Genomic DNA, 14279 nt, shown 5'->3' on the forward strand with positions numbered 1-14279 from the left:
GAAATAAGTGCCCGTCAGATTAAGGGTGGCGTACCAGTCTCCCGGATCCAGGGAGGGGATGATGGAAGCCAGGGAGACCATGCAAAACTTCAACTTCTTGAGAAACTTGTTGAGACTCCGGAGGTCCAGAATGGGTCCCAGCCCCCCTTTTGCTTTTGGGATTAGGAAATAACGGGAGAACCCTTTTCATCTCATGTCCTGAGAGACCTCTTCCACCGACCCCAGCTGCATGAGGTTTTCAACCTCTTGAACGAGAAGTTGCTTGTGAGAGGGTTTCTTGAAGAGGGAAGGGGAAGGATTGGGGGCGTGAAATTGCAGGGTGTAGCCCTGAGATACAGTCTCTAGCACCTAACAGTCTGAGGTGACCCACGACCAGACCAAATGGTAGGGATGAAGACAGTTGAGGAAAGAACGAGGCGAATCTGGAGAGTTGGCTGGGGCACGGCTCTTGAGCACACTCTCAAAATGAGAGCTTCTGGCCCCCATCATGTTTTGCCAGGCTGGGTTGTGCAGGTGAGCAGGAGGAAGGAGGGCAGCAATGATTAAAACTTGCATCTCTATCTCTTCTCCTTGCAGGCCCTTGTTGAGGCTGCCAAGGCCTTGGTGTCGGGGGTGGTTGGAACTGCTTCCTTGCCAACTGCGACATATGCAGATTGAGCGAGTGAAGGGTGGCCCGAGTGTCCTTCAGACTGTGTATCCTCACATTGGTCTGCTCCACAAAAATACTGTTCCCATCAAAGGGAAGATCTTGAATCAAGGTCTGCATTTCTGAGGACAGCCCAGTGGTCTGAAGCCAGGAGCTCTGCCTCATGAACACCACCAATATGACCACCCAAGCTGCCAAATTGGTCACGTCCTATGCCATTTGGAGGGAACACCCAGCCGCTGCCGTACCCTCCTCCACCAGGGCCACGAATTCCTGGGTTGAGTTCTGGGGCAGGGATTCCTTGAACCTACAGAGGGAGTTCCATAAGTTAAAGTTGTACTTCCCCAAGAGAGCATGGTAGTTAGCCCCCAAGAACTGAAGACTGGCTATTGAATAAACCTTCCTTCCAAAAAGGTCTAGCCTCATGGCTGCCTTATTTCTAGGGGTCGAACTGGTTTGCCCCATCTGTCCTTCTCGTTGGCTGCAGAGATGACTAATGAGCCCGGAGGTGGGTGGGCATACAAATATTCAGAACCCCTGGCTGGGGTGAAATATTTTTTCTCGGCCTTCTTGGAGGTGGTAGGGCTGGAAGATGGAGTTTGCCAGAGGGCTTTGGCTATTTTTAAGACCCTATCATGTACTGGTAATGTGATATGAGTGGGAGTAAATGCTGAGAATACATTAAAGAGAGTATCAGAGGGGTAGCCGTGTTAGTCTGGATCTGTAAAAGCAGCAAAGAATCCTGTGGCACCTTATAGACTAACAGACGTTTTGGAGCATGAGCTTTCGTGGGTGAATACCCACTTCTTCAGATGCATCTTCTTGACATGCATCTGAAGAAGTGGGTATTCACCCACGAAAGCTCATGCTCCAAAACGTCTGTTAGTCTATAAGGTGCCACAGGATTCTTTGCTGCTTTTAAAGAGAGTGTCCGCCTGTTTGGCCACTTCCTCCACTTCCAAGCCCAAGTTTGTGGCCACCTACGAAGCAGGGCCTGATGTTCTTTAAAATCATGTGGTGGGGTGACATGAGAGGGTCCTGTCACCACCTCATCTGGGGACAAGAACAACTGGGTCGCCGGGGGAGACCCCAGGGCATTATCCCCCACAGAGGAAGAGGGTTTCGGGGTGAGCGCTTTGTCCTCTACCCCAGCCTCCGAGTGCACTTTGTGCACTGAGCTTGGTGCTGTTGGTTGCTGCTCTGCACCAGTGGATGAATTATGGAGCGAAAGAGGCATTGGCATCACAGGCATGCCCCACACACTACAGTAGGGTCACTGTGCTGGCCACTGGCCTTGCTGCCAAGACGGTGTCGCAGAGATCGACACAACGTCAGGTGCTCAGTCATGCCGGTGTTGCCTCGGTGAAGGACTGAATTCCCTTTCTGTGCCGGGGGAATCACCTTCCAGTGACTATGGAGGGACTGTCAAAGCTTGTGTCTGATAGCTAACTGTCACCGCAGGAGACTAGTGTCTTGAGTAGGTGGACTGGTGCCAGGGGCAATGGGATCAGTACCACATTGCAGACTTTTCCATGGTCTAGGAGATGGGGATCTGCGCAGAGGAGACAGCTGGTGGGAGGATGATTGGTGCCGGCGATATGGTGACTGACGCCTCTCTCTGGGTAACCTGTGTTGAGAGGGCGGAGACCGCGATCGCAGTGTCAGTGATCTAGGGCGTCCTGCAGAAGATAGAGACCTGGTGCGTGGAGACAGAAAGTGTCATCTCAGCTCCAGAGACTGGCAGCGTTCGCTTGCCCTTTGGGGGGGTCTTTATGGCTGGCTTGCCCTTGTAGAGAGCTCTTGCTGTGTCCTGTGATGCACACAGTACCTGTAGTGCTGATAAAGGCCTTTGCTCCCTAGGCTCTGGGACAGCCTGGGAAGTGTCAGCCCTGCCACGAGTTTGAGTCCCCTACCACTCCTGGGAGTCAGTGGCAGATCCCTTGTGGGGCTAGGGTGCCCCATCAGGGAGTCATCCCCACGTGGCTCTGGGCTGGCGGCCCGAACTGGGTCCTTTGCCCGATGCCCCTTGGTCCTTCTTGCTTGATGCTGAGGAGCTGCATTTCTTTGACTTCTTCTTAGGCACCAGCAATGGGGAGTGGTGCCAGCCAAAGCCCGGTGCCAGGTGTGTACGGCACGCCACGACTGGAGTGCTAGGAGTAGAGTTCAGCAAGGAAGGCTCAGAAGCCAGGCAGAGAGCAGCCTCCATGAGGAGGGCCCTCAAATGGATGTCTCACTCTTTCTGAGTTCTGGGACGAAAGTTCTTATAGATGCGACACTTGTCCTTCACATATGATTTCCTCAAGCACTTTGGACAGCTGCTATGGGGGTCACTAACAGGCACACGCCTGTTGCAGAAAGAGAAGGGCTTAAAACCCAGAGATCGGGGCATGCCCCGCCTGGGGCAAAGTCCCCATTGGGACTCTCTCTCTCTCTAACTATACTACTTAACAACTACTTATTAACTAACTACTGTAAACAAACTATTTACAAGGCTCTAAGGCTCAAAGTCCAAGAAGAAAGAACCGCTAACCCTTGCTAGGCAAGGGAAAGGCGCTCTGACTAGCCACTACAGCCGGTAAGAAGGAACTGAGAGGGCATAGGGCCATGGCACCTAATATACCGATGCATGAACACAGTGCCACAGCCAACCCCCAATGGATACCACTAAGGCAAAAATCTCTGACAACTGCACGTGTAGGCGCGCACACACCTAGAATGGAATTCACATGAGCAAGTGTCATGGTATAATTCTCCACTCTGAACCTTAGCGTCCAAAAGATGGGGTACCAGCATGAATTCCTCTAAGCTCAATTACCAGCTTAGTACTTGTAGCGTTGCCACTAACCAGGAATTCCAGTGCCTGGTACACTCTGGTACCAAAACCTTGACCGGGGACGCCCAAGACCCAGACCCTCTGGATCTTAACATAAGGAAAGTAAACCCTTTCCCTCACCATTGCCTCTTCCAGGCTTCCCCTCCCTGGGTTACCCTGGAAGATCACTGTGATTCAAACTCCTTGAATCTTAAAACAGAGAAGAAAATCCACCTTCCCCCTTCCTTCTCTCTCACCCTCCCAGACTGTCCCTGAGAGAGAAAGTAATCCAAACACAGAGAGAAATTAACCTCTCTCCCCCCGTTCCCTCCGTTCTCCCCACCAATTCCCTGGTGAATCCAGACCCCGTCCCCTGGGATCTCACACCAGAATAAAAAAAAACCAATCAGATTCTTAAACAAGAAAAGCTTTTAATTAAAGAAAGAAAAACAGTAAAAATTATCTTTGTAAATTTAAGATGGAATACGTTACAGGGTCTTTCAGCTATAGACACTGGGAATACCCTCCCAGCCTAAGTATACAAGTACAAATTAAAATCCTTTCAGCAAAATACAAATTTGAACTCCTTCCAGCCAAATACACATTTGCAAATAAAGAAAACAAACATAGGCCTAACTCGCCTTATCTACCTAGTACTCACTATTCTGGACACATAAGAGACTGTATCAGAGAGATTGGAGAGAAACCTGGTTGCACGTCTGGTCACTCTCAGAACCCAGAGAGAACCACCACCAAAAACTAATAGCACACACAAAAACTTCCCTCCCTCAAGATTTGAAAGTATCCTGTCCCTTGATTAGTCCTCTGGTCAGGTGACAGCCAGGCTCACTGAACTTGTTAACGCTTTACAGTCAAAAGAGACATGAAGTACTCCTGTTCTATTAACCCTTAACTATCTGTTTATGACAGCAAGTATTTGAAAAAGAACAGTACAAATAAATGTAAAAAGCTTACAGTATTTGCACAAAATACCATCCTGACAACACTATCACACCACAAATGTGTGTCTCAGAGCTGTAACTTCCTATTAATAAACAAATAATTATTATTTTTATATAGAATAAAGCCTATTGAGACTTTTGCCCACTGTAACATTTCACCCATCATTAGCTGTGTCAAAATTATTCAAAACAAAACATTAAAAGGGATCTAACTCCTGGACCTATTATATCTACCTGATTCTTCTTGTTCATCAATGTCTTGAGGGTCAGAACCACTTCTATTACGATATTCCTTATAGCTTTTTGTCTTACGAGTTGCCATCTCATCATCAGTAGCATCTCCGCTTTCACCCTGGAAACAGTGAACATTGTCATAAACATCTTTAAAATGTTATTTGTTTTATCCTATATTATTTTTGTGAATGACAAAACTGGACATGAATCAGCTATTCTACATTAAACACTAAAGAAGGCTGCTGTAAATGCTGATAATTGTCACCATCACTCTAAATCAGTGGTCCCCAACCTTTTCGTCTGGCAGGCACCAAATGAAGGACTGTGGCGGTGGTGGAGCATCTGCTGAAATGCCGCTGAATTTCTGCAGCATTTCGGTGGCAACGCCTCTCAATGACATCACTTGTCAGCGGCAAGTGGCGTCGAGAGGCATCACCACCGAAATGGCACAGAAATTCAGTGGCATTTCGGCGGATGCTCCACTGCCGGCCAGGACATGGGCGCACTTAGATGCCCCTGTGGGCACCATGGCGACCGCGGGCACTGCGTTGGGGACCCCTGCTCTAGATAGAAAAGAGGTAATTTAAATCTCATGAAAGTTACACAAAGGAGTGCGGAAACTTTTGGCTGTCACCTCAGTGTGACATCACACAGAACGAGACAATAGCCTTGTTTTTCTGGAGTACTCTGGTTGGCTTTGCGCTATTCCATTGGCATAGAACAGTCCTAGAGCAGGTGCATCTGGCCCCTTGAGGAATCCCCCTGACTAAAGGAATCTTTGGGTAGCGTAGAGTCGTCATACCAGTACGTACATGACCCTTCTCTTGGCCACTTGTGAAAAGGATGTATGTCCATGAAAAAGAACATGTGGCCTGGGCAACTCCTGTGCTCAGCTGATCTCCAATTACTGGAACAGCTCAGAGGGGAGGTACCAAATAAAGGTCTCAATCAGTCTGCACCCCATTGTTCTACATGCTGTCCCCCAAAATCCAGGGCCTCCCGTAGTGTGAGGAAAAATAAGCCACTCCTAAATAAATAATAACCCAGGGAACTGCCATTGCAATTAACACAGTTTCAAAGTTATAACAACCGTATTATTATATACTGATCTTTTCTCTGGTTCAGACTACATGGTTACCTATACAAAAACTGTATTATAAATAGCTTAAACTGGCTAGATCACAGGATTAGTACATTAATAACAAAACAGTCTACCCTCATGAGTACTTTCTTCTTTTTCTTGGCTGTGCTTATTCCCAGAGTGTTGTTTCTCTGCACACTGGGTTTCTCAGTGCTTCTGGTCAGGGCCCCTGTGCTTGTGTTCCTTGCACTCCAGCGTCTGCCTCCAAAGAGTTCAACAGCCTGAGCCAAAGTTGGGCCTTCAAACCTGCCATCCTCCTACAAAAATTCTCATCATTACAAAAAAAAGACTAGGTACAGTACTGCAGAAAGACTCAAACATTTTCTGAAATAGTAGTGAAGATACCCACTATAAATCAGTGAAAGACTGAACATCAAAAGCAAGGCAAGTTTCACTTATAGTTAAAGTACTGCTGCTTGTTTTGTTGTTATTATTGGCAAAATGTTTTGCTTTTTGTTTTGTGTTTTTATCCCACCTTTCACTGCTCAAGATCTGAGCTCCTGTGTAGTTCTGGGCATTGCTTCCTGTTTAATTAAACACTAACTTCAAAGGCCCAATTAGCATACCAGTTTCACTTTTTATTTTATGATGTATTAAGATCTGCTTAATACAAAAGATCTCTTTAATACTTGATTTTAGTGTATCAAATAGCCTTTGATTAACTGCAATATCAAAGGCCAGATTCACTAGTTTCATGCTTGTATCAATCTGCTGACTTCAGTGGAGTTATGCCAATGTCAAATAAATGTAATGGTGGAGAGTCAGGTTTTGTATTTTCAACCTTAACCTGCCTAAAACAGATATGAATATGCATATTATTGGTATCTTGGAAACTTTCACTTATTTATACACTAGATGATTACAATGTACCTTACCTGATAAAGGCAGACATACTGTTTCCGTAGCCACTGCAACCTCTGATCAGGGAATTTCCTCATTTTTCTTACAGCTTTTGTTAATTCTAGCAATCCATCATACAGCATTTTGGCAGTATATTTTGGAGCCACAAAGTGCAGCAACTTGTTATCAGTAGTTTGAAGTCCATATAGTAGAGTTACTCCATTCTCTTCAAGGGACATACTACACAGTTTATTTTGAACACACACAGTGTGCATATCAATGCCAGGGTGCCCCATGTACACAGCCTTTGCTGAAAACAAATCCAAGAAACCTTCCACCAGTCCATTCAATCCAGTACTGCCAAGAAACTGAAATTTACCAAGCTCAGCAGTGCTACCTAGCACACCTAGTTTTACTTTAGTATTTGCAGGGCAAGCTGTGGTGGGTTTTATCCATGTCAAAGTACTATTGTCAGGTTGAAGCTGAAGAAAGCAGCGTGCTGAGAGATGCATCTCCTGGTCATAATGTATGACAGTTGCCCCTTGTAGCATGAACTGATGGACATCAGCTCTGATTGATAACACATACCAGGGAATGAGTTCTATTCCATGACTGTATGCTTTTTGCTGCTCTTCAGTTGTATTTGTGTCCCACTCTTTTGACTGCTCAGATATGTCATTTTCTGAATCTGAGAGATCTCCAATTATAAACCTGTATGTGAAGTAGGATACAACACTTACATTATCCAGTATTTGTATATACACTGTATACATAGTGGAACATCTGATATACATGTTTTCATTTACTCTATGCACGTTTAGCTACAATACTATCTTTAAAACCTGTTCTACTATAGTTTAAATTCAGCAGCAGATTAACATTGTACTGTTTAGAGGTACAAGGACATCTATGCTTAAAGACTTTGACAATATTGTATTATATAGTATATAGAATATTATATATTATATAGGTATATATACCTATATACTACTGTAATTTTGGACAAATTAATTAATTAACAGATTGATTAGGATTGGTATCACTGTATTAGAGACAGAGAAAAAATGTATGATGACAATTTTTTCAGGTTTCCCCCCAAAACATCACATGTACAAAAATGCACATTTAAAAAGTTATTAATTATGAACAACTTTCAGAGGGGATCTAAAACCAAAGTGATTACAGTTTCTAAATCCAATCCATACAATAGCTTTGGCTGCAATATGTCCAAATCTCATTTGCAGACATTGGCAGCACAGCCTAGTGGATTGAGGGCTAATTCCTGCATTATATTTCTACTCTTCAGAGATTCACTGTGTGGCCTTGAGCAAGTTACTTACTCTCTCTGTCTTAGGCTACATCTACATTTAGGAGCTACAGGTGTGATTCCCAGCTCACTCAGACATACTTACACTAGCTCCCATCAAGATAGCAATCTGAAAATAGTAGTGTAGCTGGGGTAGCACAGGCAGAGGGCAAGCTATTCCAAGTACCATAGGGTTCAGGAGGCTTTGTACTCGGCACGGCTAGCCCATGCCACTACTAGCCGCAACATGTGCCACCCTGGCTACATCACTATTTTTAGTGTGCTAACTCAATGAGAGCTAGCATGAGTATGCATACGTGAGGTGGGAATCACACCCCTTGCTCATAGCATAGACATACCTTCAATGTTATCATCTATAAAATAGTGACGACAACAACACATACCTTGTTCAGAAGAGTGTTGTGAGAATTAATTAGTGAATATTTCTATTTTGAACATGTGAAATGTTATATCAGTAACATATCAATCACAATGTTTGTAGCTTTCAATCAAAATATATTGAATACCTTTACTGTTCTTAGAAACAGCTGCTATGAAGCAGAAAAATCTAAATTAACGAATATGGTTTATGAGAACAGAATTCATTTATCCAAAATCTCCTCCCTACAGGAGCTGCTTCTACCAAATTAAAAACATACATGTACTGCTGTACTGAATGTAAAAAGAACAATCATACGCCAGATCCTCAGCTAGTATACACTGCTGTTGACTTCAATGCATCTCACCCCGTGTCTAAACATTAAAGTATTTGTTATGACCATACAAGAATAACTTTTTCAAATTGAAAAAAGCAGCCAACCCTACACATATCCTAGAAAATATTTACAGCATTTAACAACAGAGAGGACTTGCAAAGAGCAGCCCAGGATAGACAGGAATGGCAGAGCCTTGCTCATGCTCTAAGCAACATCTTGCAGCACAGGAAGGATTCAGATTTATAGGAAGCAACCACAAAAAAATGCACAATTAATTTCTGGCAGTAGCTAGCACAAGCAATATAGCTTAGGAAGTGCTAAGAACAAACTTACAGAACTCGGTTTGACTCAGAGGCTTTCTTTGCATGTGTTGTACTGAGATGCATTAGGAATGAAGGAAACAGATAAAAGGAAATGTTAGAACAGAATGTAGTTTTAGGGAGGAAATAGAAAGGGATGCAATATATAAAAAAATCCTGTGGATTTTCATGCTTATTCTAAAGAGAAATTACTGTGCTTTAAAAGTGTTGATTCATACATATACAATATGGCTTGTGTCTCCAAAGTACGATCAATCATTAAAAGGATTATGTGGCAAAATTTAGAACTTCGGCGTAAATTAGTAGATTAACAAACCTTGAAAAAGTACATATACTATAGGCAAGCTTCTGTAGGTCAGTTCTTTTCCATCCACAATCAAAATTTCTAATGAATTTCTAAGATTTCTAATGAATCAAAATAAAATTCCAGTTCTTCCTTTGGAGTGAATAGGTGAATGCGACTCTCACAGCCATATCACTTTTAAGGACATCAAATTACAAGTAGATTATGTAATTTCCCCTTCTCCAATGACACCCATCTTTTATAGATTCCCACTCTTATATGCTGTTGTGTATGAAAACATTAAACCACAGGAAAATTAGGAAGAGCTTCTATCTCAATTTACTCTGGTATACATTGATTTTGACAATATTTAAATGTCACACGTTTGAAATAATTTGATATAAGCATTTTAAATTAGAAAAATAACCCTATCCTGTCTGTCATAGGAGTGAGATATGAAGGAGATGACAAGTAATTGTACTTGCTTTGGCAATTTTCTGTCTTTCTACCCAGCCTGCTTTATCCCTGAAAAGAGGAAGCCCTAATAAAAATGAATCATTGACATATACTTGGCATGTCAGGAAATTCCAGGTGAATAGCCAAGTCTCTGATCACAGAGTGCTAAACATCCTATCAACTAGTAAGAGTAGGAAAACTGATAAACATATTCCCTTACTTTGCTAGATGCCCTTTATATTCTTCAGATCAAGCTAAATTATCTATTTTTGTGGACTCATGGCCTCAGTTCTGTATTTAATTCAGGAAAAATCAATTAATTGAAGATCTTCATTTTCATTTTGAATTATAACACTGAAGCAAATTATGTGACATTTCCTCCAAACATAAAAATATTACAGCTTTCAGAGTGGTAGCTGTGATAGTCTGTATCAGAAAAAACAATGAGAAGTCCTTGTGGCATCTTAGAGACTAACAAATTTATTTGGACATAAGATTTCGTGGGCTAAAACCCACTTCATCAGATGCACGGACTGAAAAATCCAGTAAGCAGAATATATACTATAGTACATGAAACGATGGGAGTTGCCTTATCAAGTGGAGGGTCAGTGCTAACAAGCCGATTCAATTAAGGTGGAAGTGGCCTATTCTCAACAGTTTACAAGAAGTTGTGAGTATCAGTAGAGGGAAAATTACGCATGGGTCACTTCAAAAAGGGAACTAAATGCAGGTAAATCTCACCTTTAGAGATGTTCCAATAAGCTTCTTTCACAGACTCGACTCCTTTCTAGTCTGGGCCCAGTCCTTCCCCCCGTACAGTCCTTGTTCCAGCTCAGGTGGTAGCTAGGGGATTTCTCATGACTGCAGCCCCTTTGTTCTGTTCCTTCCCCTTATATAGCTTTGGCATAAGGTGGGAATCTTTTGTCTCTTTGGGTCCCCACCCCTCCTTATAAATGGAAAAGCACCAGGTTTAAGATGGATTCCAGTACCAGGTGGCATGGTCACCTGTCCTGTGAGACCCCAAGCCTTCATTCTTCCCCACCCGACTCACAGGAAGGCTTGTAAGTAAACAGACCCATCTACAGTCAGCTGTTCTAGTTGATGGGAGCCAACAAGATTCTAAACCACCATTAATGGCCCACACTTTACATAACTAGAATAGGACCTCAGAGTTATATTTCATATTCCTAGTTTCAGATACAAGAATGATACATTCATACAAACAGGATGAACACAGTCAGTAGGTTATAAGCTTTATAATGATACCTTACAAGAGACCTTTTGCATGAAGCATATTCCAATTACATTATTTTCACACTCATTAGCACTTCCACCTTAATTGAACTGGCTCGTTAGCACTACAAAAGTAATTTTCCCTCCCTTGGTATTTACCCGTTCTTGTCAACTTTAAGAAAAGTCCATTTCCACCTTAATCAAATTGGCTCATTAGCACTGACCCCCCACTTAGTAAGGCAACTCCCATCGTTTCATGTGCTATAGTATATATATCCTGCTTACTGTATTTTTCACTCCATGCATCTGATGAAGTGGGTTTTAGCCCATGAAAGCTTATGCCCAAATAAATCTGTTAGTCTCTAAGGTGCCACAAGGACTCCAAAATATTAGAGTTTCATATATCACCCTTACAAAAATCAAGATTTCTACTACTAAACAATCTTTAGTTTAAATAAATAACTATAATTAAAATACTTTTTAACTTTACTAAGTAACCAAATATTAACATAAACAGAACATCATAAGTTAATGACCTCACATACTACATGCAAAATATTATTCCCATCTCACTGGAAAAGCTGTCATCAGTGCACAATATTTTAAAACAATCCTGCTTTTCCAGCCACTACACAAAAAAAGAGCAACATGGTATTGCCTCATTCTTCTCTGCTGCAAGCTCCTGTCTCTCTCAGAGTTCTCAGTGTGTACAAGAAGGAGAAAACAGGACAGTGGGAAGGGAAAGGAGACTTCAAGCTCCGACTGCTGTCGGCCAGGAGGGCCTGGCTACAGAGGGATGAAGTCTTTAGGGAAGCAGACAGGACAGACTGATATTGCTCAAAGAAAGATGAATTCATTTAATTTCATTTATGTATATAGATATAGAACATATGATCCAAGGCAATGATTAAACATTTACAGGAGAAGTTACTTTCCCTTATATTGTTTTACCATTACTACCATCACTTTACTTTGCTTCAATAAGTGAAATGTTGTTTTCCCAAGTTTCTTTTAAATCTGAGCTGTGAATTAAATACTAGTTTTATAATGTTAGATGTTAGTTAAGAAAAATAATTTGGGGAAGGAAGCGTGCAAGTTGTAAGAAATTCTAAAGACTATGGGTTTTCTACAGCACTCTTCCGCAATCAAGGGATGACGTAAATGGACAGTGAAGTAGGACAGCCTTTCTTGGCATCAGTTACTGCTTCGCTGCTCAGAAGGAACTAAGGCCAGATGTTAATAATTCTATTAGAAAATGTTATTTCAGGAAACAAAGATTATTTCTTTAAAATGAAATTTACAATTGCATGTAAATGAAATAAACACAGGAAGCTGGTAGTACCTTCTCAGATGCTCACTTACTGGACTTTATACATAGGTGGCTCAACCAGTCTGGATGCCTCTAAACATGTGGGTATTTTCCTATCTGTCATGTGGATCAGACTACTTTATCTAATACCCCTACAGAGGCAGGGAGCATGCTTCCTGTAAACTATCTGCTACTGTGACATTTTAAATTTATTAGATTCGACTAAAGCTCTTTGTAAAAACAAAAGTTCCTCTCCTTAAAACAGAACTACACTTCTCCTTGGGAAAGACTGTGATGCACATAGAACCATCATCTCACCCAACTGCATTTTTCTCCTGTTTCTATGCTGAATAGCTGTGGTTAGTTAGAAATGCACTATGGGAGACTGATCTCAGATTAGAAGCTAGATATATAAATTTCATTCCCCTTAAAATTTTTTCCTCTTTAAATTCAATCAGAAAGACAACTAGAAAAACACAGCAACACTTTGGAAGATGAAATGATTTAGCAGGCTTTGGACTTATCACTATTCCCATGTGACCAATACTGTACTGTATACTGGTATGATACTGATCTACAGCTGGACCTCTCGCTGTACAAGTGGGAACTGGGAATTTGAGGTTGCTCAAATCCAAGCTTTTTCACGTGTCATAAATAATGAAACACCTATGCTAAATAGCTGGACTGATCCAGTATGAAAATTCGAAATATCGATAGCTTTCAAAGATACTTCCTGAGATAATTATGACCTTCAAATGAACATATCCTTAAAAAGTAGCAGACTTATAAACAATACTAAATAACCTTTATATTAACTAGGGTAGAATGCTGTTCTAACCCACAGGATATAATGTTCTGAGCTTTGATAACAGAAATGCCAAGGTGCTATTTCTGGCACAACTGATCAAAATCACAATGTAACTGTGGGTTTCTAAATCTCTCTAGGCAAGATGAAAGGGATTTGCCTGGAAGTAATTACATCACAAAAGAAGGTAAAACTATTGAGAGATTCCAAGCATACGAACATCCTAATATCAAGCATAACTCTGGGAAAACAGCTGAAATTGGAAGGGGCAAAATTAAAGGATACTTATATTAAAGTTTCATGTTGTTACCATAACTGAGACTCAGACAACAGTAAATTAAACATGAAAAATCTTGAAACACACAGAAAAATAGCACAGTAACCTATACAATGTAAAACTTACTGGTATCGGTTTCTATCCTTCAAAGAGTTTTTTCTTGAATTGCCTCCTTCACTAAAATTGTCTTCAACTTCTTCAGATTCCAAACTGCGGTTACAACTCCGAATGGTTTGAAAGATACTGTTTGCTGTTGATTCTTTTTCCATATTATTTAAACCATCTTGGCCTATTCGTTGCAAGAAATTATCTTGCCCACTGTAATCTGAAACAAACTAAAAAAGCCCAAATGGTTAATATAATGAACAGTTAGAATAGTGCATAGTTAAGTAAACTGACAGAAATAGAGTTTAACTTGCGACTTTCAAAGGGGCCTTAGCATGTGAGGCACAGATCAACCATTGACTTTCAGCAGGAGTTGGACACCTAATTCTGGTCTATTACTAGGACTTCTAGGCATTACAATAATATAAACAAATAAATAACATTAATTTCTTTAGACTCTGAAAATCTCAGCTTCAATCTCTACACTTGAGGGATTATTTGAAAGGAAAAAATGGAAAGAATGGTTATTTATCTTATAATGACTGTGATTTTTCAAGATGTTGTAGTCAGCGTGGATCCCACTATAGATATGGCTGTATCACACGTCTATGAGATTGGATTTTTTTTTTTAATAGCAATTCCTATTAGGGCCATGCATGTGCCCTGTGCCTTCTTGTGCTCCCCTGGAAGAGGATAAAGGGCCCAAGAACTGACCCTCCCTCAGTTCCCTTGCAATTTGAAGCTTGTGTTAGCTGAAGACTCAAATTGTGGATGGAGCAAAGGGCAGGTCATGGGATCTACACTGCTAACATCATCTCAAGGATTCAGTTTTAC

The 14279-nt window shown here is 41.6% G+C and overlaps 1 protein-coding gene across 4 annotated transcripts in view; it reads right to left on the reverse strand.

Moving 5' to 3' along the window:
* PLCE1 (phospholipase C epsilon 1) overlaps window positions 1–14279 on the reverse strand; it is a 346810-nt gene that overhangs the window by 83732 nt on the left and 248799 nt on the right. For 2 of the 4 annotated variants that reach the window (XM_050959260.1, XM_050959257.1), the window contains exons 7-11: window positions 13467–13675; window positions 8991–9032; window positions 6671–7346; window positions 5870–6052; window positions 4655–4772 (exon numbers count right to left, since the gene is read on the reverse strand). In XM_050959260.1, the coding sequence (XP_050815217.1) occupies window positions 4655–4772; window positions 5870–6052; window positions 6671–7346; window positions 8991–9032; window positions 13467–13675 (1228 nt within the window). The remainder of the gene's footprint in view (window positions 1–4654; window positions 4773–5869; window positions 6053–6670; window positions 7347–8990; window positions 9033–13466; window positions 13676–14279) is intronic. The other 2 variants (XM_050959261.1, XM_050959258.1) reach the window with 1 other exon arrangement.

The sequence above is a fragment of the Gopherus flavomarginatus genome, chromosome 6 (assembly GCF_025201925.1).
Source record: "Gopherus flavomarginatus isolate rGopFla2 chromosome 6, rGopFla2.mat.asm, whole genome shotgun sequence".
In the NCBI taxonomy this organism is placed as follows: Eukaryota; Metazoa; Chordata; order Testudines; family Testudinidae; genus Gopherus; species Gopherus flavomarginatus.